Here is a 23,422-nt window from a genome sequence, read left to right on the forward strand (position 1 = left end):
GCACTGGGTCTTAGTTGTGGCGGGCAGGCTCCTTAGTTGCAGCTCGCAGGCTCCTTAGTTGTGGCATGCGATCTCTTAGTTGCGCACGCATGTGGGATCTAGTTCCCTGACCAGGGATCGAACCCGGGCCGCCCCCTGCATTGGGAGCGTGGAGTCTTATCCACTGCACCACCAGGGAAGTCCCTCAATTGTCTTTAATTATTTTCTAATTTTCCTTGTGACTTCTTTGATCTTCCAGTTGTTTAAGGTGATTTGTTTTTTAAAAAGTAGTAAACCAACCTTGTATTCCTGGGATAGACTCCACTTGGTTATGACGTATTATCCTTTTTCTGTCTTGTTGATTTGCTAAAATTTTGTTTAGAATTTTTGCATCTATGTTTATGAGGATATTGGTCTGCGGTTTTCTTTATGTCTTTAGCAGGATTTGGTATCAGGGTAATGTTGACCTCACAGAATGAGTTAGTAAGAAGTCTCTCTTCTTGGGCTTCCCTGGTGGCGCAGTGGTTGAGAATCTGCCTGCTAATGCAGGGGACACGGGTTCGAGCCCTGGTCTGGGAAGATCCCACATGCCATGGAGCAACTGGGCCCGTGAGCCACAATTACTGAGCCTGCACGTCTGAAGCCTGTGCTCCTCAACAAGAGAGGCCGCGATAGTAAGAGGCCCACGCACCGCGATGAAGAGTGGCCCCTGCTCGCCGCAACTAGAGAAAGCCCTCGCACAGAAACGAAGACCCAATACAGCCAAAAATAAATAAATAAAAATAAATTAAAAAAAAAAAAAAAGAAGTCTCTCTTCTTTATTTTTCTGGAAAAGTTTATGTACAATCGGTATTATTTCCTACTTAAATGTTTGGTAGAATTCCCCGGTGAAGCCACCTGGGTCTGGGGTTTTCTTTGTGGGAAAGTTTTTAATGACAAATCCAATTTCTTTAGTAACTCTGGGGTTATTCAGGTTATCTGTTTCTTCTTGAGTGAGCTTTGGTTGTTTGAGTCTTTCAAGGAATCTGTCCATTTCATCTGAGTTGTTGAATTTATTGCCATAAAGTTGATCATAATATTCCCTTATTATCTTTTAGATATTTGTAGAATCTGAAGTGTTGTCTCTGCTCTGATCCCTGATACTGCAGTTTGTATATTCTCTCTTGTTTCCTGATTAATCTAGCTAAAGGTTTATCAAATTTACCTTCTCAATGAACCAGTTTTAAATTTTATTTATTTATTTATTTATTTTTGGCTGCATTGGGTCTTCATTGCTGCACACAGGCTTTCTCTAGTTGTGGCAAGCAGGGGCTACTCTTTGTTGCGGTGTGCGGGCTTCTCATTGCGGCGGCTTCTCTTGTTGCAGAGTACATGCTCTAGGCACGCAGGCTCAGTAGTTGTGGCACGTGGGCTCAGTAGTTGTGGCTCGCAGACTCTAGAGCACAGGCTCAGTAGCTGTGGTGCACAGGCTTAGTTGCTCCACAGCATGTGGGATCTTCCCAGACCAGGGCTTGAACCCATGTCCCCCGCGCTGGCAGGCGGATTCTTAACCACTGCACCACCAGGGAAGTCCCTAATTTTATTTATTTTCTTTATTGCTTTTGTTTTTCTGTTTCATTGATCTGTACTCTGGTCTTTTTATTTTCTTTCTTCTGCTTACCTTGGGTTTTATTTGCTCTTCTTTAGTTTCTTAAGGTAGAAGTTGTTGTCTTGATTTGAAGGTTTTTTCTGCTATAGATGCTTATTGCTAGAAATTTCCGCCAAAGTACTTACTACTTTAGTGGTATCCCACAAACTTTGATATATGGTATATTCTTTTTCATTCAGTTCAAAATCCTTAGTAATTTAATTTCCCTTTTGATTTCTTCTTTGACCCATGGGTCATATAGAAGTATGTTATTTAGTTTCCAAACACTTTAGGATTTTCCAGAGATCTTTCTGTTATTGATTTCTAACTTCAATCCATTGTGGTCAGAGAACATACTCTCTGTAACTTGAATCTCTTTAAAATTTTTCGAGACTGATTTTGTGGCCCAGAACATGGTATATAATTTTAAAAAATACTCTTCTGCTGTTGTTGGAAACAATGTTCTTTAAATGTCAGTTAGACCCTGTTGGTTGAGAGTGTTGTCATCGTGCTCTGTATCTTCAGCTACTTTGTGTCCTTGCTCTGTCAGCTGTTGAGTGAGGGGTATTGGAATGTGTTGACTTGAAGTTGTGGATTTTCTGTCTCCTTGCAGTGCTAATAGTTTCTGCTTTGTGTATTTTGAAACTGTTATTAGGTACATAAATGTTAAGGATGAGAAATTGACCTCTGTCATTATGAAATGACCTTCTTTATCCCTGATGATATTCTTTGCTCTGAAGTCTCCTTTGTCTGATACACCCACTCTGGCTTTATTTTGATTACATTTAGCATGGTGTATATTTTTCTAGTGTGTTTCTGATAGGTAGCATATAGCTGAGTATTACCATATTGCTATTTTTTAAGTTATTTTCCTAACAATTACTGTAGGGATTACAATGTACATCTTATCAGAGTTTACTTAAGGTTTTTCTGACTTAATTTGGTAAAATATAGCTCCAGTGTAGCCCCATTTCCTCGCTCTTCCTTTGTGCTGTGATTGTCAATATATATTAGATTTGTGTTATAAACCCAGTAGTACAGTGTTATAATTATTCCTTTATACAGTGCTATTTTTTAAAAAACTTAAAAGAAGAACAGTAATGAGGGCAGCTTCTGGTGAGAGAGCCACAGACTTACTGTTCTTACCGGAAGTTTTAGTCCCTTTTCATGAATAATGCTTCTTAATTTATTTCCTTTGATTGATTTCCAGAGTCCTGAAATGATTATTTTTGACCGGTTTGTCCAGTTCCATGTTTTTTTTAGGAGAGGATTTGTCGGCCTCTGCTCCACCACAGCTGGAGTCTCCTAGCGTGCTTCCTTTTGGGATTCTTCTTTATTTCCTGACCCTTTTTCAGTAAGCAGCAACAGATTCTCCCAGAATTGTGTGTCCCTGTGGGTTGAAGAGAGTAGAGTGAGAATGAATGGCCAGATAAAAATAGCTTGGTCCTTCCCAGCTCCTTTGAAATAGTAGACGGTCTGTAGAAAGTAGGAGAAAGGAAGTTCCCTCCTTGGGCCGTGTGCCGTGTCCACGGGGAGCGTGCTGGTGTCTGCCCATACGGCCCGGGCGCCGGTGCTGCACCCTCCCCAGGCCACTGCTTGGAAGCTGTAAAGGCAGCCTTCATCCCCGGGAGAGATTGGCCCCAGAGACCCAGGTTCCTTTTGATGCTTCTTGGTCACTGCATGCTGGGAGGGGCCGGGGAAGAGAGCAGCTCCTCTGCACACAACCCCTCCTCCCCTGGTCTGTCTGAGGGTGCGGGTGGAACGTTACTGCTGTGGATACTCCCCTCCCTTTTTAAGGAGGTCTTCAGTCTCTCTCGGGAAGACGCTACAAGTGCCACTTTCCCCATCCTCCCTTCTCTCTCTCCCCTTCCACCTTCCTAGCATCCTCTCTTTGGGATTGGAGTTAGTGCTGGGATGGGGGAGGGCAGAACGGGAAGGTTAGGAAAGCTAGGGGCTCTGCCAGTGGATAGGGTACAGTTGAAAGAATGCATTCAGGATCCCTGAAGCTCAGAGCAAAGCTTAGAGTTGGTTTGATTTCCTCTGCTGTATCTGGAGTCTCAGGCCACAGGGACGGCTTCCCAGAGTTAAAAATAAAAAAGGTGCAGGCAGTAGATAAGGGTTTTGATCTGAATCAGATCTAGGTTGGAAGTCTAAATTTTTTTGTTTTACATTGTCACTTTGCATGGAAACTAAGTTCCCATACAGAAAGATCTTATTGTTTGTAAATATCACTGTGTTCCAGGGGTTTAAAATACTTGAACAAAGGGAAAAAGAATGGCCAGATTTGTGGTCCCACCCGTTCTTTATGTGGACTTGCATACACTCACAGGTTCTCTCCAGTGAAGCGATTAAAGCTGCTAGTCTAATTGTCCTCTGACCTGATGACACGCCGTCTCCATCCAGAAAGCTTGCAGCAGCTGAGCAAGGTCACTTGTCCACCAGGCGCCCCTGGGAGCAGAGCGCGCGCGGCTCAGGCTGTGCTCTGCACGGCAGTCACAGTGGAGTGAGAGGACTGCTTCCTGTTTTTAGGGATTCCTCTTAGTGCCAAACATAGCAGCTGGGAAACAAAGTTTTCCCAGAATCACGATGTACTTCTTGTGTTCTGTTTAAACATGATTTGACAGCAACTGTTAACCTCTATTTCCAGAAATGTCAGGGCTATAATTTTTATATTAATTGCTTAGTAACATTGAGACAAATTAGTTTGATCATTGTTTTAGTGTGAGGTAGGTGACGCTACTCAGTCAGGTTTCCCCCTGTGACACCAGTTAGGTTTTCCTACGCAGGTGAGAGGGTGTGGGAATCACACACAGCTCTGGTTCTTAAACGCTGATTCTCGCCTTTCTGATTGGGAACGTCTTTCAGAGCCACATTCGGGGTCCATACATTCGGGAAGATGTTCAGTAGAGCTGACCTTCCAGCTGCCGGGTGGAGCTGTGGTCAGTACACAGAAGCAACAGCCTCTCAGATATGCCTGCTGTGACGTCACCAACAGGATGGGCTTGTGCAAGTGCAGAGGTGGGAGGGGTCCACGGAGTTTCCACAGTTTCTGCGGAGTCACAGACTCTGTGACTCGGGGTCCTGCTCCTCTGCCCTTCCTTCTTCCCGTGTAACTCCCATGAGGACAGAGAGAAGCCTGCTGAGTGTGGTCGACGGTTTGGTCACCAGCGCTCTTAGTTAGCTTTGAGATACTTGTCTCAGGAGTGCATTTGCTTAGATAAAGTTTGAAGTGCTTCATCGGAATCAGCGTGCAAAATTCCATTCTCAGAAGTTGGAGAAAGTCAGACTTGAGACGGCCCCTAGAAATCGTGAAGATGGGGCTTCCATTCCATAGGGAGGAAGCTGCAAGCCAGCAGGGTGCTTGCAGCCTGAGCTCTTGCTGTAGGGTCTCCCGACACCCAGCCCCAGGCTCTTCCTACCAAGCTGTCCTGCTTCCCCAGCAGTGCCCCAGACTCCAGTAAGTTTCCAGTAAGTAGGTCTTTTTATTATATGAGTAATGCCAAGAAATAGAAGATAAATCAGAAAAGTAACATTTTCAAGAGCTGCTTAATTATTTTGCTAAAAGCAGAATCATCAAGTTGTCTGGGTCACATAATCTTTGTGTATCATCTGTGGTAGCAGGCGTAGTCTTTACCCCCTTACATCGTGAGAAGCCTTTTTTTCCTTCTTGTGCTTCACTGACTTTGGACGGGGTGCCAGCATAACGACGTGAAGTCCACAGAGGAGTTGAGATTTGACGGGTTAATTTCATTACGTACATGATGCTCTGGGTTTTCCCAAATGAGCTTAGCCTGAGGTCATTCGGGAAATTCAGGGTGACCTCTTCATTTGTAGAAGCAGATTATTTGTGAAGATGCGCCATTGCTGCCTCCTGGTACACATACAACTATGGAAAGGGTAATTAACCATTAGATTCTGTAGGGAAGAGGAAAGAGAACCTGGTTTCCTTTCCATTTGGGCTCTTCAGACCCAGGAGAAAGGAGGCTGGTCTGTAATCTCCTGCTATGTAACAGGCACCACACCAAGAGTGGGTGACTTACAGTAAGCGTGGCGTTGACTTGGCTCATACACGTACAGTGGGTAGGGCACAGCAGGCGCGGTTCACCTCTGCTCCATCGCAGGCTCCCGCCCTCACGCCTCTGGTGGTTGAGACTGTCACTGGTGCTGTGACCGGAAACCTCCGTGCAACCTCTCCCTGTGGCCAGGGCTTCCTCACAGCGTGCTGGCCGCGATCCAAGGGCAAAGGTCCCAAGAGAGGGACAGGTAACGGCCCCTTGCCTTTCATGACCTGGGGGCAGAGGCCTGCCTGGCTCCAGGGGAGGGAAGTAGACCCCACCTCCTGATGGGCAGTGAGGCTCTGAAGAGGATGCAGGGCAGAAATACCATCAGGCTGTTTCTCAAGAGTCCAGGTTGCCACAGAGATGGCTTTGTCTTATTTAAGGAAGTAGAGACGCTAATAATGTGACATGAACCTGGCAGAACCTGGTAATGATTTTTAAGAACACTGGCTCACAGGTGAGAGGGAGCCTGGGTGGAGCAGTGACAGTCAGTGAAGAGCTGAAGGATTCCCGCTGTGCAAGCAGAGGTGCCCTGGGGTTCGCTGGAGCCCACCCTGGGTGTCCAGCAGACAGCACCTCCCGTAAGTCACTGGCCTGGGGCGGGTTCTGCCATGGTTTAACCCTGCACTGCATTCAGTTATAAAACTCCAAAACACCAGGAATAAGAGGAAAAGATTAAAAACTGAGAGAGCCTGTGTAGTACCTAAATCTGAATGTGTTTGTGGCTTTGGGATGCCCTTTTTTTTTTAAACAAATGTATTGAGGTAGAATTGACATATGTTATTACTACATATATTTTTTCTTCCAGTTTTATTGAGGTAGAATTGACATACGGCACTGTATAGATTTAAGGTGTAGAGCATAATGATTTGACTTACGTACATCATGAAACGATGACCACAATAAATTCAGTGAACGTCCATCATCTTGTATAGATATAAAGTAAAAGGGAAAAATATTTTTGTGTTGAGAACTCTTAGGACTTACTCTCTCAACTTTCATATATAACATACAGCAATGTTAATTCTATTTATCATGTTTATGTTCCGTCCCTAGTATTTATTTATCTTGAAACTGGAAGTTTGTACCCTCCAGTTCCCCCTCCCCCACCCTTACCTCTGGTGACCACAAATCTGATCTGTTTTTCTGTGTGTTTGTTTGTTTGTTCGTTTTTGAAGTATAGTAGACCCACAGCACTGTGATGCATAACAGTGGTTTGGAGTTTCTGTACAGTACAAAATGGACACTACTGCTGCACATATTTACATTTTACAACTTGATGAAACACACCTGTGAAACCGTCCCCATGTGAGATGAGCATCTCCACCTCCTCGGAAGCTTCCTCAGGCGCCTTTGCATGCCGGTCGTCCTGCTGTCCCTGCAGGGTTTGCATTTTTTATAATTTTGTATAAATGGAATCATAGTGTGTGCAATTTGGGGAGGGGTCTGGCTTCTCTCACTGAGCATAATTATTTTGAGATTCATTTATATTGTTGTATATATCAATAATTCATTTCCTTTTATTCCTGAAGAGTAGTCCGTTTTATGAATATGTCATAATTTGTTATCCACTTGGCTGTTGGTGGACATTTGTCTGGTTCCAGTTGTTGCTTGTTGTGAGGAAAGCTCCCGTGAACATTTGGTGCAGGCGTTTGTAGAGGCATCTGAAAGTGGTTGGCTGGGTCATGTGGTCGGTATAGGTGTAACTCTTTAAGAAGCTGCCAGACTGTCTTCCCAAGTGGCTACACCCCCTCTGCTCCCCCACGTGCACAAGGGCCCTCATTCCTTCCTGTCCTGGCCAGTCGGCCTCTGTCCTCTCGTAGGTGTATGGTTTCGGTTTTGGTTTTGCAGGTGCCTGTGAACTAATGGTGTTGGGTGTCTTTCCATGTGCTTATTTGTGATACATTCATGTACCTTCTTGGTGAAGTGTCCGTCACAAGGTCATTGAATACAAGGAGGGATGTAATGCCATCTAGAGCATGACCTTTGCCCTCAAGGAACTTCCAACATTATTTTTGAAACATAATATTTCCAGGCCTTTTAAAATTATGCCTTTTCCTAGGCATAAGACCGCCTTTTGTATGACTCAGATTTGTGATCACAAGCGTGCACTACTGTGCCACGAAGGCTCCAGGCATGAGCGGCCTTCAGACTTCTACCGACACCGTATCCCTCCTCGTGGCCCTCAACTCTCTCTCTCTGGCTGCATCCTAACATGTTTTATACCAAGAAACCAACTTGTATGCAAAAGAAAACCAGAAAAGTAAGGAGCCAGGGGTTCAGGAGCCCAGCGCCACGCACAGGGCCCCAGCGGGACGGACAAGGGGGAGTCACGCTCCTCCACCAGGGGTCCAGAGAGAAGCGTTTTCCCACTTCCCTCTGCTTGTTGCCCTCAAGGGCAGGTAAGTAAACCATCGAGCTGGGACTTTGGAGAGAAGTACAAGAGGGTGGTGCCACAGCTGTCTGTGTTCCCTATTTTAGATGTTTTGCCATTTTCCCTCTGCCAGAACGGTACCTGGTAGGTGTAGAAACAAATCCACTGACAGATTTGAAAGCAGCAGTTCCTGCTGGAGGCAGTGAAGTGAGTTCATCTTGAGGTGAGCGTGCTGTGTTGAGCGGCTCTGTCCTGGGATCATTTCCTCCCCTCACGGCCCCTTCACGTGCGGGCTGCCTGGCCCCTGGGCGTCCTGGTGTCCTGGGTCAGACAGACACGTTCCCTGCAATTTCAGAAACGGGAAGACTTGTCCGTGGTCCTCCCAGGCTGGGCTCTCCTTCTGTCTCAGTGCCTCCAAAGGTGTTCTGAGGGCTGGGAGGGTGGCGGTGTGTCCCCACGGGCACCCTCCCTGCCGGGGTCCCAGCAGTGCTGTGTCCACGCCTTTGCTCTGACGGATTAATACTGTGCTGCAGTCTCTGTGTGGTAGTTTCCTTTTCTGCATAAATTATATTTTTCAAGTGTAAGGTGTTTGAACGAGTCTAGGTGCGCTCTGTGTCTGTCCTTTATGCTTTATAAAGTGTTGTCTTATTTTCAGCAGCCCTCATGTTTAGAAACTGAAACTTTTTTTTTTTAAAGCCCATTGCTACACTGAAGCTTTCAGGTCCTCAGGCCTTTTTTCCTGGATTTTCTCTCCTTCCCTTCAGAGTGCTCTTAAGCCAGCTCTGGAGCAGCCTCTGCGGAGGGCCTTGCAAGCAGCCCAGGGTTCTGCTCGGCGCTTAGTGGAGAAGAGCCGCTCGTGGAGCTGCAGCCCGAGCAGAGAACCGGTTGCTTGGTGCTGTTCGGGCCGTAGGCACTGTGGTCCCACGACAGAGACAGGCCGCTCACGGAGCTGTCAGTTTTCATGTCCGGCGCAAATAGGGGTCCCCAGGGGCTGGGTGTTGACTAGAGGAGAGGGACTCAGACCCAGCGGGGCCTCCCTGGACTGTGCCCGTCTGTGTCATGGAAGGCGGTCAGCACTGCCTCGGGAGGCCGGATGAGGGGCCGAGCGAGGCCTGCGAGCTCTAGCCGGCACTTTATTAAATCCTCGTAATTGGGTCTTTTCCCCATTTTGTGTATGAGAAAGTTGAGACTCCTCCAAGTTAAACTGTGTGCCCACAGCCCTGTACCTTGTAAGGAGTGGCCCCAGGTCCCTGGGACCCTAAACCCATGATGCCTCCTACTCTGCAGAGAGGGAGCCTTCAGCTCGGGAGAAGGCATCAACTGAGACATAAGCCGGGGGAGAGTGAGCCTTGAGAGCTGCCCCAGGAGCTCCAGCTAGACTGAGGGCCCTTCCTCGGAGAAGGCCTTTGAACAGGGGCTCCCACGAGTCGGAGCTGCTCATGTTGGGCGGCCCTCGAGGCCGCAGCACCCAGAGTGCACTGCATCCATGTTTCAGAGCCTGAGTACAAGACTGGTGACCTCTGTCCCAAGAATACCCTGAAAGAGGCCGTCCTGGGCAGTTCGGGAGTGCTCCTTCTCCTCCTCAAACACTTCCCTGGGCCGCTGGGGCTGGGACCAGCCACCCTTCTCCCTCTATGCCCAAGCTCCCCCGGAGCACACACAGGGAAGGTGCAGCTGGGAGTACTGTGTCTCCTTCGGTTGAAATTGCATTTTAGTGAGTAATAACCCTGCCAGAGCTAGACGCAGTCTAGAAAAGGCAGAGTTAGTTCCTAAGCTGCTAATAAAACTGCTCAGATTTGCCCAGTGCTCGTGACTTAACTGACCTCACCAGGGGCTCTTGCCGACCGTCCCTGCCTGGTGGCCGTTTCCTGAATTTTCAGACAGCAGACCTCATGGGTCCTGTGTGCTCCAACACAAAAAGTTTCCTTTGGGAGGGGTTTATGGGAAATGTGGGGACATCAATCCAGTCCCTTAGGGTGACATGAAGTGTCCCCTCAAAATAGGTTCGTTTGACTAAAAAGAGCTATTACAGCACATTAAGCCTGTGGTGCATGGTTCTACCTTGGACTCTGTGGAGCTTCAGCGTAGTTGGAGCTGCTTCCTGGATATGTGCTCGCACCCTGAGCACGTCAGGCAGTGTCACTGCAGGTCAGTGCGGCCCCTTCCCTCCCAGGACACTGGACAGCCATCCCCGGGATGGGCGGTGGGTCAGGTCCCTTTTGAGTTAGCAGAGTGCTTGGTGTGTCCTGGTGGTAAAGGAAGCAGACTGATACCCTACCTTTAACTGTTTGTTTTTAAGAAATTAAAAAATTTTAGAGCAGGACCATAGTAAATTCCCATAAAATGCACTCGTGAGTCATTGCATGTGAGCTGTAACTTCTTCAGTAAACACTTGTGGGTAAGTTAGTCGCTCGTGAGGCCTACCTGGTGTACAGACTTACTGAGCATAAGCTACTTCCGAACATCAGACAATTTTTAAAATTGTAGTAAAATACACATAATATAAAACGTACCATCTTAGCCATTTTTACGTCTACAGTTGAGTGGCATTAAGTACATTCGCATTGTTGCGTGTCCGTCAGCACCTTCTAGTTCCAGAACTTCTCATCCAGAACTGGGCCCCAGCCCCTGGCAACCACACATCTGCTTTCTGTCTCTGGATTTCACTATTTTGGGTGTTTCATATAAATGGAGTCATATAATTTGTGGCCTTTGTGTCTCACTTTCACTCAGCGTAATGTTTCCAGATTCATCCACTTTGTAGCATGTATCGTTCCTTTCTGTGCCTCGAAAACACCCCATCATGGGGATGCTGCCCGTTTTGTTTATCCATTTTCCGGTTGGTAGACGTTTGTGTTGCTTTCACCTTCGGACTCCTGTGCTGCTGTGGGCACTCGTGTGGGGGATTTGTGTCCATGCCATCTTCAGGTCTTCTCGGTTTGTCCCCAAGGAGTGGCCTCACTGGGGCACACAGTGATTCTACGTGTAAGTGACCAGGAATCGTCACACTGCTCCGCAGCAGCTGTGCTGTCTTACGTTCCCAGCAGCAAGAACAGGGCCTCTGGTTTCTCCACATCCTCACCAGCATCTGTTGTTTCCAGTTTTCCGAGTACTGTTCATCCTGGCGGCGTGAGGTGGTAGCTCAGCCTAGTTCTGATTTGCAATTCCCTGGTGACCAACAGCGTTGAGCATCTTCTCTTGTGCTGCTGGCCATTGTCCGTCGACTTTGGAGAAATGTCTGTTCAGATCCTCTGCCCATTTTCATATTGGGGCCATTGGGTTGTTTGTCTGTCATTGAGTTGTAGGTTTGTTTGGTTTTCATGGAAATTTTCAAATACACACTAAAGCTGTGAGAATAGTAAAAGGACACTCAGTACACCGCCCAGGCCCAGGTGGTCAGCGCACAGTCCTTGCTCTCCCACCCCTGCCTAGTGGTCCCAGCCATTTAATGTCACCACGTATTTGGACAGAGGTCAGACTTCCCAATTGAATCATGGTCAGTTTTACTGTTGATTTGCTTGACTTAAGATCCAAATAAGGTTCACACGTTGCGTTTGGATAATATGCCTCTTTTAAGTCTGTTTTAATCTTAAAACTCCCATCCCTCTTTTTGTTTCCTTTCAGTTTGTCTTTGGAAGGAACTGGACTGTGTCCTGTGGAGCGTCTGCATTTTAGGTTTGGTGTTGACAGCCCTGCAGTGCTGTCCCTGGTATAAACTGGTGGTAGATTCGAGGCTGGATCTGATTCCAGCTCAGATTTCCGGCAGAAGCCCCTCATGTGGAGTTGTGTCCGTCCGTCCAGGTAGAGGGGAAGGGGGCCGGCTCGCTACCGCTGCTGATCGCGGTCGCCCAACAGTGCTGGTCTCGCTCCGTCTGTCCCAGGAATTCCTCTTTTCAGACAGGCTCCTCCATCGGCTGTTTGGTTGCCTTATGTCCAGTCTGGTCAGGAAGGTTCCGTCCAGTGCTTGATCCTGGCCTGGTTCCCCAGTGCACAGGGTCCTGAGTGAGGTCCAGCAGGCCCGGCCAGGCCTCGTGCTGGGATGTCCCGTCCATCACGTTTCCAGCTGCCTTTGGTCTTCGGGTCGGTGGTTCTGCCTCCTGGCTGCACACTCAGGGCATCTGGGGAACTTTACAGAGAATGGTGCCCAGACTGGCCGGATCAGCCTCTCCGGCGGATGGCTGAGAGGTGTCACCTTGAAAAGGTTTTGCCCGTGATTCTGAGGCCCTTATTGGAACCCTCCCCCCACAGGGCACAAGATGCAGGCCTGTCTCCGGGGTCGCTGGCCCCCTGGGCTGCCTGCCCTGGCGTCCTTCCTTCCTTCCTCCCACTTTACACACGTCCTGACATGGACATCGCGACGAGCGGGCCTCAGACTCTCCCCAGACCCCTGCCACCTCCCCACTCCTCTCCTCTCCCCTCCCCTGACCTGGAGCAGAGCCTGGCTCAACTTCAAACAGGAGACAGCGTGGAGGCCCCAGGCAGCACCTCAGATGTGCGGCCAGCGTGGGCACCCCAGCACCAGCAGGGTGCTGCGTGTTCCTCCCGGGGCCTCTGGGGCCTCCTGCTAACAGTCGCTCCTGGAGCGCTAAAACCGGCCTCCTGGTGGCTTTTCCCTCTCTTCTAGGCACTGCATCCCCCCCCTCCTCAACCAGATTCCCTAACACCCTCCAAACCCTGCCCCTCGGCCCAGGGCTGAGGCCTCGAGGCCCCGTGGACAGGGGTTTGTCTGTGGCTCTGTCCTGCCTCCCGAAGGCGGGCGGTGTACTCGGTCACGGTCACGGTCACGGTCATGGGGGGATCCCACCACAGCGGCTGAGACGGCAGAGGAAGTGGTGCCGTTAGTGTTGCAGAGATGAATCATGGGTTTTGGCCCTTTGCCTTATGCCCCAAAAAATGGCATTTCCTTAAATAGATCAGAACCTTAACAACTATGTGGTATTTGGGGGTGCATTTTATGGCCCTTAATTAAACTTCAGACACATTAAAACATTTTAAGTTTTAGGTTTTAGGTTTTATGACCTATTTTTAATCTTTTTTTGTGGAGATTTGTGTAACTTCTTGGCTCTCAGACTCCAGCCCTCAACCCTCGATGCACAGAGGCGGGACTCACCTGCCGCCACAGGCAGGGACAGGCCGCATCTAAGGGCGCAGGAGCGGGGAGGGCACATGTCCCAGCTCGGGGAGCTGCCCGCTGAGGGCAGCGGGGGCCAGGGGAGTCTGAGCTCTGGTGAGATGAAGAGGGCAGCTGAGGGCCCTGTGCACAGGCCACAGCTATCTGCCTACAGATCACCGTCGGCCCTTCCTGGATGGAAGGAAAATGGGGTGAAGCACCTCATTTGAGTCTGTGCTCAAAAGCTTTTTTTTAAAGTAAATTTATTTATTTATTTATTTATTTATTTATTTATTTATTTTTTGGCTGCGTTGGGTCTTTGCTGCTGTGCGCGGGCTTTCTCTAGTTGCGGCGAGAGGGGGCTACTGTTGCAGTGCACGGGCTTCTCATTGTGGTGGCTTCTCTTTATTGCGGAGCACTGGCTCTAGGCGCGTGGGCTTCAGTAGTTGTGGCTTGCGGGCTCTAGAACCACAGGCTCAGTAGTTGTGGTGCACGGGCTTAGTTGCTCCGCGGCATGTGGGATCTTCCCGGACCAGGGCTCAAACCCGTGTCCCCTGCATTGGGAGGTGGATTCTTAACCGCTGCGCCACCAGGGAAGTCCCTCAAGGCTTTTTTGAATTTTTGCTCTGGCCCATCCCGTAACCCTCTTGTTTTTGTCCAAACTTAGACTTATCTTGTGCAGTAGCAACGCCCTGAAGACACCTGAAAGCTAAATGCGAAATCTGAATTCATTAATTAGCAACTTGTGTGGTGTCAGGGCCCATAGGGTGGAAGGTCCTTGACCCTGCAGCTGCTTCAGAGAGAAACGCACTGGAAGACGGGTCTCATAGTCAAGGACCTTCCTCTTCACTGGAAGTACCACTTTCTGAAAACAGAAATTCCATTTCTAGACAACTTTGTGAAGGAAATACGTGAAGGGGTCTATCTGTGAGAGTTGCGAGGCTGTGCAGATGATGTGCCCTGTGCTGTGGTGTGTGGCGCTCCTCCTCTGGCGACCTGCTCACTGTGACCCGTGGCGCCCCGAGTGCTGCCTTGTTCAGCAGGCTTTCTGGCTGCACTGATGCTGTTGACCCCTCCCAGTTCTGACGCTTCTTCCTTTGGCTTCTGGTTTGTCCCGCCTGTTGGGCCTTCCCCTGTGTCCCGTTGAAGGCGGTTCTCCTCTGCCTGACCCTTATACTGAGGGGCTTGGTCTGAGGCCTCCCTCCTGCGCACTGTCCGCTCCGGCCACCCCCGGCGACCCCCCTACACTGCGTCCCCAGCTGCAGACCCTCGTGTCAGCACCAGGCACCTCCCTGGGTGCCACAGACTTAATTGTCGGGAGTACCTCCCCCCAGTGAGCCATGCGTCACTGGAGGGCCCTGCTGTCCAGTTCTGCCGGCACAGACTGCAGGCTCTCTCCTTCCTCACAGCCAGTCATTCCCCAAGTCCAGTTTGCTTTTCTCCGGAGCCTCTGTAGCCCTCACTTCCCCTCCCGACCCGCCACCCTGATGTCCCCTGCTCCCAGCTCAGCCCCAGACGATTCATACCCGGGCCCCTGCCTGCAGGCCTGAGGGTGTCTCGCTGGGGGTCAGCACTCTGGCTCCCTCCAAGGCCAAGGTCTCCTGCACCACCCTGGAGAGCTGCGGCTCTGGTGTCCTCACAGGCCTGCAGAGACGGTCCATGCACGTCCCCGTGGCGTTTGAGTTGCTTTGCGATGAGCAGTCGTAGCGCCGCCGTCCCTCCCGCCTTGGGTGTTGAATGATTTTGCAGGAGCTTGTTATCTGCGCTCTTCTTCAGGAAACCGGATGGGGTGGGGCCCGGGTCCCCTGCCCACTGCTGCTCACCCCCGGGGCCTAGAGCTCCCTGTGGTCCCTGTTTGGGCACAGTCGGTAGTGGGAGGGGGTGGCTCCCGTGGGAACGGCCATTTCTCTGGCAATTTCATACAGTTTTTGTACCTTTCCGCGCATTTATTTCTTTCTATGGATCCTGTCCCTTTATTAATACGCTGTGACAGCCATGGGGACCAGAGCACAGACAGGAGGCTGGGAACATCCCACCTTCCCTGTGCTTTTCAGCTTTGGAGAGAGCCTTGCTGTCTCCGTGCTTTTCTGTGTTCCGTCTGTGTTATTTCATAGTATCAATAGTTTGATTTTTCAGCCCCGAACATGAAAAACACTGAAGTAGATGGTGAGATGGGAGCAGAGGGTGCAGGCCTCCCCGCATCCCCGCCCACCCCTGTGTCAGGGCCTGGCTGCTTCCCCAGCATCTTTGGATGGGTCGGGGCCGCACTGGCCGGGCCCCCTCCATCTCGCAGGGGGCAGGGCAGTGGTCTGGGTTTTGGTTGCTTTGATTTGGAAGTTGGTCATCGTTGCCCTGGGGCCCCAGGCCCGCTGTCTCCCCGGGGTGCCTCATTCACGAGGTGCTGCTCTGACTGCGGGGTCCAGGCTGGGGGTCTGGTCTGTTTGGAGGAAGCTGGATGGCCGGGTTCCCACAGCTGGGAGCTGGGGCACAGCCGCTTTCTCTGGTGCCGGGGCCTTTGCCTTAGGCCGGTGAGGCCAGGCACGTAGGCGGCTCCGCCAGATCAGGCCCAGTGGCAGGAAGTAGAGATTTGTTTTCCTCCAGGCGTGCATGTGACCCGCGGGCAGGGGTCGGAGCCTCAGCTACACTCAGCCCCGTGCGGAGCTGTGACACGTCGTGAAGAAGCTCCTTCCCTGCTGCCCACGCTGTCCTGGCTCTTTTGTCAGGGCGTTTGGCCCTGATGACTGGGAGGAATAATCCCACAGGAATCATCTGTGACCTGAGCCTCCTCATGGAAGAACGCTTCTGGGGTTTATGAGAATTAAAGCGACACACGGCCCAGAGGATGCTGGGGACCAGGGTTCCCGGCCCTGTCCTCCCAGCCACCAGCCCCACACCTTGGACAGGTGACTTCCTTCCCTGGTCCTAGCTTCCTCTCAGGTGGGGCTGAAGCGCCCCCGCTGGCTGCTTCCTGAGATCCCGATGACATCAAAGGGGCAGGTTAGCCATGGCCGAAACTGTGGTTGTTGCCAGAGCAGAGGCCTGTGAGGGCAGCCAGCCTGTCGGGGCGGTGTCTTCATGGTCACAAGTGTGGGGACCAGTGAGGCAGGGGCTGCCCAGGCCTCATCGTAGGGGGGCGGTGATGTCACTGAGTGGCTGGCACTGCCCTTAGGTGGCCGCGTCAGACGGCCCACGGCCACCGCACCTTACCGCCACCTTTCCCTGGGGCTGTCAGCAGATTTGTGCCCCTTTGCACCTTAACCTGATCACTTTCTTCACCACAGTTTATGGACAAGGCCTCCAGGCCAGATTGGCGGCCACTAGGGAGTGACCTCTGGGATCACTGCCCCCAGAGCTGCTGCCCTTCAGAGGGTCATGGTTGAGCAGTCCCCAGAGGGCAGCGTCCTGGGTGCCTGCAGTCAGGGCTAGATGCTTCCTTTTGGTGACAGAGTTTGTGTCCACACTACCTGCTGCTTTTGTCAGGAGAGCCCCACCCTCCCCACCCGCCCTTTGTCCCTGGGCCCTACTTGGTGTCAGGCCTAATGGTTTGTAAGGGGGTCGGGCGGGCAGGCTTTGTAGAACTCCCTACGGAGGTGAATAGCGTTGTTGTTCTTTGGCCGCTGCTCCCGGGGAGTGAGGACTACCGCCTGGAGCACAGTCACCCAGGAAGCGGACTCGTGCATTTGAAGGCTGCATGAAACAGCAGTAAGACATGAAGCAGGAGGTGCTGGGGGTTGGGGTGCTCTCTTTTTCAGTTTGTGGCATTTTCATAAAGCGTGTGAATTTCCAAATTTCATTGTGGAGTTTCAGCTTCAAGAGGATTCTTGCAAATAAAGGTAAAGGCTGCTTTCTAGCTGAATTGCTTTATCATATAATAAAATACTCTGAATGACGTGTTTCTTCTGCAGTTGTGAACGGTTTAATTTGAACATGGAGTAGGTGCCCCTTCAAGGAGTCGAGGTGGTTCTCGGAGATGCACTGTGGGAGCCCCACCCACCCCCCACGTCATTGGCGCGGAGTGCAGGCTGGCAGCTGGTCCTCAGAGTGCAGGGCTTGTGATGCCCTGCAAATGTTGGGGAGGAGGCTGGACCACAGCTCTTCCTAACACAGCGCTGCTGCTCCCCGGTGCCCGAGAGGCGGAGCCCCCAGCCCCCAGGGCTGTGTCCTCCCAGGCCAGGGTTTGGGTGGCTCAAATTTCTGCTGCTGTGGTTGCAGCGATCTGGTGTGCACGGTGGGGGCTGGTCACTGACACCAGCTGGTCCTGGGCCCGGCCCCGGCCCCCAGCCCCCCAGCCTGCCGTGCTTCCTGCAGAGGCTCAGCCTGCTGGGCCTGGGGGCCTCCGCCCCCCTCGGCCATCTCCTGAGAAGCCCGCGGTGTGTGTTGCTCACGTGTTTTCTTTCTTTCCCTGCAGAATATCGACATCACCAACTTTAGCAGCAGCTGGAACGACGGGCTGGCCTTCTGTGCTCTCCTGCACACGTACTTGCCCGCCCACATTCCCTACCAGGAGCTCAACAGCCAAGATAAGGTGAGGCCATGGAGGGCAGGTGGGCGAGGAGGGGAGAGAGCCCTCCATGGCGGTGGGGGGGTGGCAAGCTGCTGGCTCCTCGCACACCCCAGTGGCCTCTCTGGGTAACGGCATTGAGGGTCAGGGCTTCTTGAGGAGAGTGGTCTGGGCAGCGCCACCAACACCAGGCCACCTTCCCCGCGTCCAGCCATGACCGGCTCACGGTGCAGCCCTGCCCAGACGGGCACTGGGAGAGGACCCAGGCCCAAGCCCTCTGGTGTGCACCCCCATTGGCCCCTCCTGTCCTTCAGATGACCTTTGAAGACCCCCACGGGGAGGAAACGGTTTCACAGGTGTTGCTTATTAGCTTTGGGGGTGCTGGGCGGCTCAGAGCTGATGTGTGAAAAGTGACCCTCCTGTGCGGAGAGGAAAGAACAAGTGTGTGGGGGTCACTCCGCAGCTGGTCACCAGAGGGGCGGGGCGGCGGGCACGGGTGTGGACCGGGCTGGTCGGGCCGCCCTCCCCGGCCCCGCTCATGCACCCGTCACACGGTTTCTTTTCCAGCGGAGGAACTTCACCCTGGCCTTCCAGGCTGCCGAGAGTGTCGGCATCAAGTCCACACTGGTGAGCCCCCGTCCCCTGAGGAGAGACCCCTGGGAGGCCTGGTGACCAGGAGGCTGCTGGGTGGGGACCGGGGCCCCTGCGGGCTCTGCACCAGCCGCAAGGACGTCCTGCGGGTGGGGTGCAGATGGTCCCCTGCCGGCGCTCTTTATGCCTCCCGTCAAGTGTCCCAAGGAAGCGCCCTGAGTGGGGGGTGGTCACGTTTCGCTGTCAAAAGCACATTCCAGCAGATCTGCCTCGGGTGTCAAAGTAGAGGCAGAGGAGGGCAGGGCAAGGCCCCAGAGTGCTTCTCAAGGGCGGGAAGGGAGGCAGAGGAGCCCTGGGGTCAGGGCTGTGCTCTGGGCTGCAGTAGCTCAGGACAGACGTGTTTTCATGGGGGCTCCTGCCTCGTCACCAAGTCTGACTTCCAGGGAGAAAATACCTCGTCCAAATGCAAAGCCAGAGACTTGCACACCCAGAGACGCTGATGAAATTAACGTGACGGGGGTGTTGCACAGCTCGGGGGTCCACAGAGTGAAGGACCCCACAGGGCCAGGTCAGGAACGCCCAGTGCCACCTCCCACCCCGAGGATACCCATCACCCTGCCTTGTGACAGCCGATAGCTTTGAAGACATATTTGCACTCATCTTTACCCTGCAAGAGTGTTTTTGTAGAGTTCCATAAATATGTCTTCTGAATTCACAGAAATACGTGTTTCTGAGTGGCTTCTATTCAATCGTATATAAAGAGAGAGAAGTTACAGTCGTTGAAATATTTCTCATTATCTGGATATTTTACACCATGTGTAAAATTCTGATATATAAGCAGGCAGTTTCCCCACCCTAAAAACTTTCTGTTGAGATTCTTACACTGAACATACATGTGTTCTTTCTCCCCATCCCATTGGCTCTGGTGCTCATTTGTGTCGCGCACCCATGGGACCCCTGGGAGCAGTGCCCTGCAAGGACAGCGGGTCTTTCTTGGGGGCCTCCCGGGCATGTCTCAGAGCCCAGGGTCCCCCGCCCACTTCCTGGCAGCATCAGCTGATGTCTCCCCGACCACGGGGGCCACATAGGACACAGAGAACTGTGGCTTCCGGGGCTTCAGGGGGTCGCCCACCGTGGGGCAGGCTGTGCCTGGTGGGAAGGACACTCAGAGGTGACACCGGAGGGGTTAGCGAGGAGAGGCAGGGGTGGGGAGGAGGGCCCAACTCCCCCTCCCCCAGAGGAGACCAGCCCCTTCCAGCCTTGAGGGGCAGCCCTGGGCAGGGCGGGAGGCTTGGACATGGCCTATGCCCAGGGCGAGGAGCTTCCTGGGTACTTGGCCGCTGACCTGTGCAGTGAGACTCGGACAAAAGTCCCATGAGGGAGGCCCCCACCTCCAGAGCCCTTGGTGCTGTGGCTGGGAGGCAACCAGGGCTCTAACCAGCCTCTTCTCCTCTGTCAGGACATTAACGAGATGGTTGGGACCGAGCGGCCGGACTGGCAGAACGTGATGCTCTACGTGACGGCCATCTACAAGTACTTTGAGACCTGAGCACCCGAGGCCCCACGGTCACCCCGGACCCAGCGCCCTTCACTCTGCCCCTGGCCGCCCCGCAGCGTGTGAGCCCCGCCCCCGGCAGGCGGGGGACTCGGCCTGTGTGGCCCGCGCTTGGGCCAGGCTCTTCCACCTGGCCTCTGCGGCCAGGGCCCCACGCACACGCTGACCTGCTGGAGAGATTGGGGAACCATTAGCACTGGGGCGGGAGGAAAGGCTCACTCACAGTCCAACCTAGGGAAGGGGATTCGTGCGCGGGCAGCTCCCTAGGTTGTGAAAGCTTCTTGCAGCACCTCAACTGCTCGCCCCTGAGAACCGGGGCGGGGTGGGGGGAATGGGTACCTGATAGGCCCCTGCTCCCCTCCTGTGTGACAGGGCATCCTCGCCGGCGATACGGACCGTGCCCCCCGTCCTCAGGCTCTGCCAATCTCCAGCTCCAGGGGCTCAGAAACCCAGCACCAACCTCAGGGTTCCAGACAAAGGAATCTTTCCTAAGGAGTTCTCTTTTTTTTCTTATGAGCAATACTGGGGGGAAATGGCTCTTGTTCTCTTAGTACCAAAGTTAAATTGTTTTGGTAAGTGTAACGATAAAACAAAATCTGGACATAAGGTGATGAAAGCCAGAACCGACGTCGCAAGAAACAGGAGGAAAAGCTGAACAAGTCAAGGGGCCCGGATGGTGTGATTTCAGTCCCGGAGTCGCTCGGAAGTGACCCTCCTGGCTGGGGTTGAAGAAAGTGCCTTAGCTCTGCAGGCGAGGCTGCCGCCGCCATCCAGATGACAACCCTCAGCCCTTCTTGGGAACAGGGAGCCGCTGTTGGTTCAGCTTCGAGACCTGCACTTCCAGAACACAAATAAGCAGGAGGAAGAGCAGCCATTGCCCCACAGAATGCGAGGCGGGGGCTCGGGGAGGCCGCCCAGCCAGCCTGGGGGCTGCGGCTCCATGCGTGAGCAGGAGGTTCAAGACCAGGGGTCGGACGAGTCGACAGCCCAGGGCAGAGGGCGGCTGTGAGACAGGCTGTACGTGCAGCCCGCTGGCCCAGGTCACCGGCTGCCACCCCCGGGGAGGCTCCTGGTGAAACGCCTGTTTTCAGCTGCAGAGCAGCGCCCAGCCCAGAGCACACAGGAGACCCCTCCTCCCTGACAGGCTCTGTCCTTGCATCTGCTGCCCTGTTGGGCACCTGTGCTGTCAGCTGAGTGACTGTCAGGGGAGAGTTGTTGCTTTTCAGTGTCTCTCCACTTGGTTTTTCTCTCATCTGCCCTTATGGCGGCCTGTGTGCCTGATCTGCGGCCACGTTTTTGCCTATTTATTATGTTGAGGTGGCTGTTTTGGCCAGTGGAGACTTTCCTGGGTCTGCAGTTCACACCGCTGTCCCTGGCGGCTCCTGCTGCAGGGCCTGGGGGTGGGGGGGGGGTCACCGGTGTCCTCTGGAGGAGCATGGCCACTGCTGAGGGGCTGGTGTTGCCCGGCCTCGGGCCCCGGGGTTGGTGACGGGGCAGAGGGGGCTGCAGGGAGGGCTTCCTGGGTGCCCAGCCGCCTCTCTGACAACACGCCGTGTGGCCGGGCTGCCCACGATTTCCACATGGATCCACAACTGAGAAGGTTCCAGAAGCAAGACATTTTGCTTTTCCTGGTAGGATCCTTGTACTGTTGGCTTTAAGGGGTGACCCTGGACGGTCCTGTGTTCCTAGAAGTGGTGCTGTGATGTGCTTTGGGTCCAGTGGCAGTTGCTGCGAAGTCTCCAGGAAGACATCCTGCCTCCTCCCTTCAAGCACAAGCTTTACTGCAAAAGGACCAGTGTTGGTTTTCTCTCGACCACAAGCTTCTGCTGACTGATGATACTGTTAAGTTTTTGTTCTATTAAATGTTCTTGAATGTATTAAAATTGTCGTGACACATCAGGCTTGGGCTTTTCTGGGTCGCTGTAAACAGGACCCTCGCCACCTCCGGGGACTGGCTGTGGCAGGGAGGGCGCCTGAGCCCACAGGCCAGGAGACGTCGCCGGGGGGCCTGAGTGGGGTGGGGCAGGGGAGGCTTTGGCCATCTGCCTGCATCTGGGGTGGGATGGCCCAGGTGAGCCATGCGGCCTGGGCGGCCTTGTGACCGCGGAGGTTCTGTAATGGGCACCAGGCCCCAGAAGCACCGCCTGAGCTGCCCCCACACCCGCCACCTGTGGCCCAGACATGTGCTGCTCTGGGTTGGGGAGGGTGCCTTGAGGTTTTCTGGGTTTTTTTAGAAATGTGTCTTCTTGGAGATAATTTTGAGAATGTATAAAATTATAGAGAAAAAAAATCAATAATTATACCACTCACAGGCACCCAACCAATCAAGCCTTTCTTCCTGGGCATCTTGTGTGGAATGACAGTGACTCCACAGAGCACAGCCGGGAACAGCACTGCACCTCATCACGTTGCACGTGACACAGGTCACGTGCAGAGGCCGTGGCATCCTCTCTTGTTCACACTGGCAGACCTGGGCGCTCCTCCCAGGCCTGCGACCCCCTCCCCAGGGTCAGGGTTTCATCTGGTAACTGATTCGCTCCCCGGGAGGCCCAGAGCCGCCAGCTGAGTGGAGGTGTGTGTGTCCAAGAGCGGTGGCCTGGCTTCCGGAGCGCAGGACGGGGCACGGCTCCGGCTTCTCCCCACTCAGCAGCTGTGTGGCCAGGGCTATGTGGCCGGGGCCAAAGACGCTGAGCTCCCTCCCTTGGCTGCTGCAGGGAGGTCGTCCAGCCAAGGCCACAGGCTCTGAGACACAGGCCTGTGGGCCCTGCATGTGGCGGCAGGAGTGGGGGACCCCACCCGGGACCCTGGGCAGTGGGGGAAGCGCTGCTGTTTTAGCTGCTGCCCTGCAGGGTGGGGTCCCTCCCCAGAACACTTCTGCCTGCTGTGCCAGCTGCCTCAGGAGCAGACCGACTCCTCACCTCCAGAGCCTCTCCGGCGTGGCTGGGCAGACTGGGGAGCGTCCTCCTGGGCTTGGGGAGGCCTGGCTTCCCTCCCACAGCACAGCACTCCTGCGGCCCAGGGTTGGCCAGGTTCTGTCTGAGGTGGTCCCTTAGTGGGGGACAGGGACAGACATCAGGGCTCTGGTGCCTGCAGGCCCCGTGCTGTGCCGGGGTGAGGGGCGGTTTCTCGTCAGGCCCCAGGTTGCTGGGATAGTGCTGGCCAGGGTGCCAGCCCCAGCAGGCCAGGACTTCACTGGGCTGCCCTGGTCATTGGTGCAGGAGGCAGCATGGGTGCACAGAGGACAGGGCTCCACGCTCCCTGGGCTCGACCCGCCCCCTTGGCGGGGAGTACTTGGGAGAGCAGGCTGCGTGTGGAGGAAGGGCCAGGAGCTGGGGGGCTTGTGGGGAGGGGCAGAGGGTGACTGGACATGGCCTGCAGTCTGTGCCACCCCAGCTGTGCCAGGCCCAGGGCAGGGGCCTTGGATGGTGATGTCTGCATTATGGGGGGGCGGGGGTCCAGGGTTCCAAGGAGGGAGATACCGCAAGGTCTGGAATCTTAGGTGGCAGAACCAGAAGGGCTGGGGAGGAGTACGGGGTGGAACATTACCAGCACCCATCAGTCAGGAAGCAGGGACACCCAGGTCTCCCCCAGGTCTGCCACCAACACCTGTGAGGGGCTGGGGCTCTT

General features: G+C 53.4%; 1 protein-coding gene across 7 annotated transcripts in view; it reads left to right on the forward strand.

The window, feature by feature from the left end:
* SPECC1L (sperm antigen with calponin homology and coiled-coil domains 1 like) overlaps positions 1–21,202 on the forward strand; it is a 120,648-nt gene extending 99,446 nt beyond the window's left edge. For all 7 annotated transcript variants that reach the window (XM_068562600.1, XM_068562595.1, XM_068562594.1 and 4 more), the window contains 3 exons: positions 17,557–17,673; positions 18,217–18,276; positions 19,700–21,202. In XM_068562600.1, the coding sequence (XP_068418701.1) occupies positions 17,557–17,673; positions 18,217–18,276; positions 19,700–19,789 (267 nt within the window). In that variant the 3' untranslated portion in view covers positions 19,790–21,202. The remainder of the gene's footprint in view (positions 1–17,556; positions 17,674–18,216; positions 18,277–19,699) is intronic.
* The last annotated feature ends 2,220 nt before the right edge of the window (positions 21,203–23,422 follow it).

The sequence above is a fragment of the Eschrichtius robustus genome, chromosome 14 (assembly GCF_028021215.1).
Source record: "Eschrichtius robustus isolate mEscRob2 chromosome 14, mEscRob2.pri, whole genome shotgun sequence".
Taxonomy (NCBI): Eukaryota; Metazoa; Chordata; class Mammalia; order Artiodactyla; family Eschrichtiidae; genus Eschrichtius; species Eschrichtius robustus.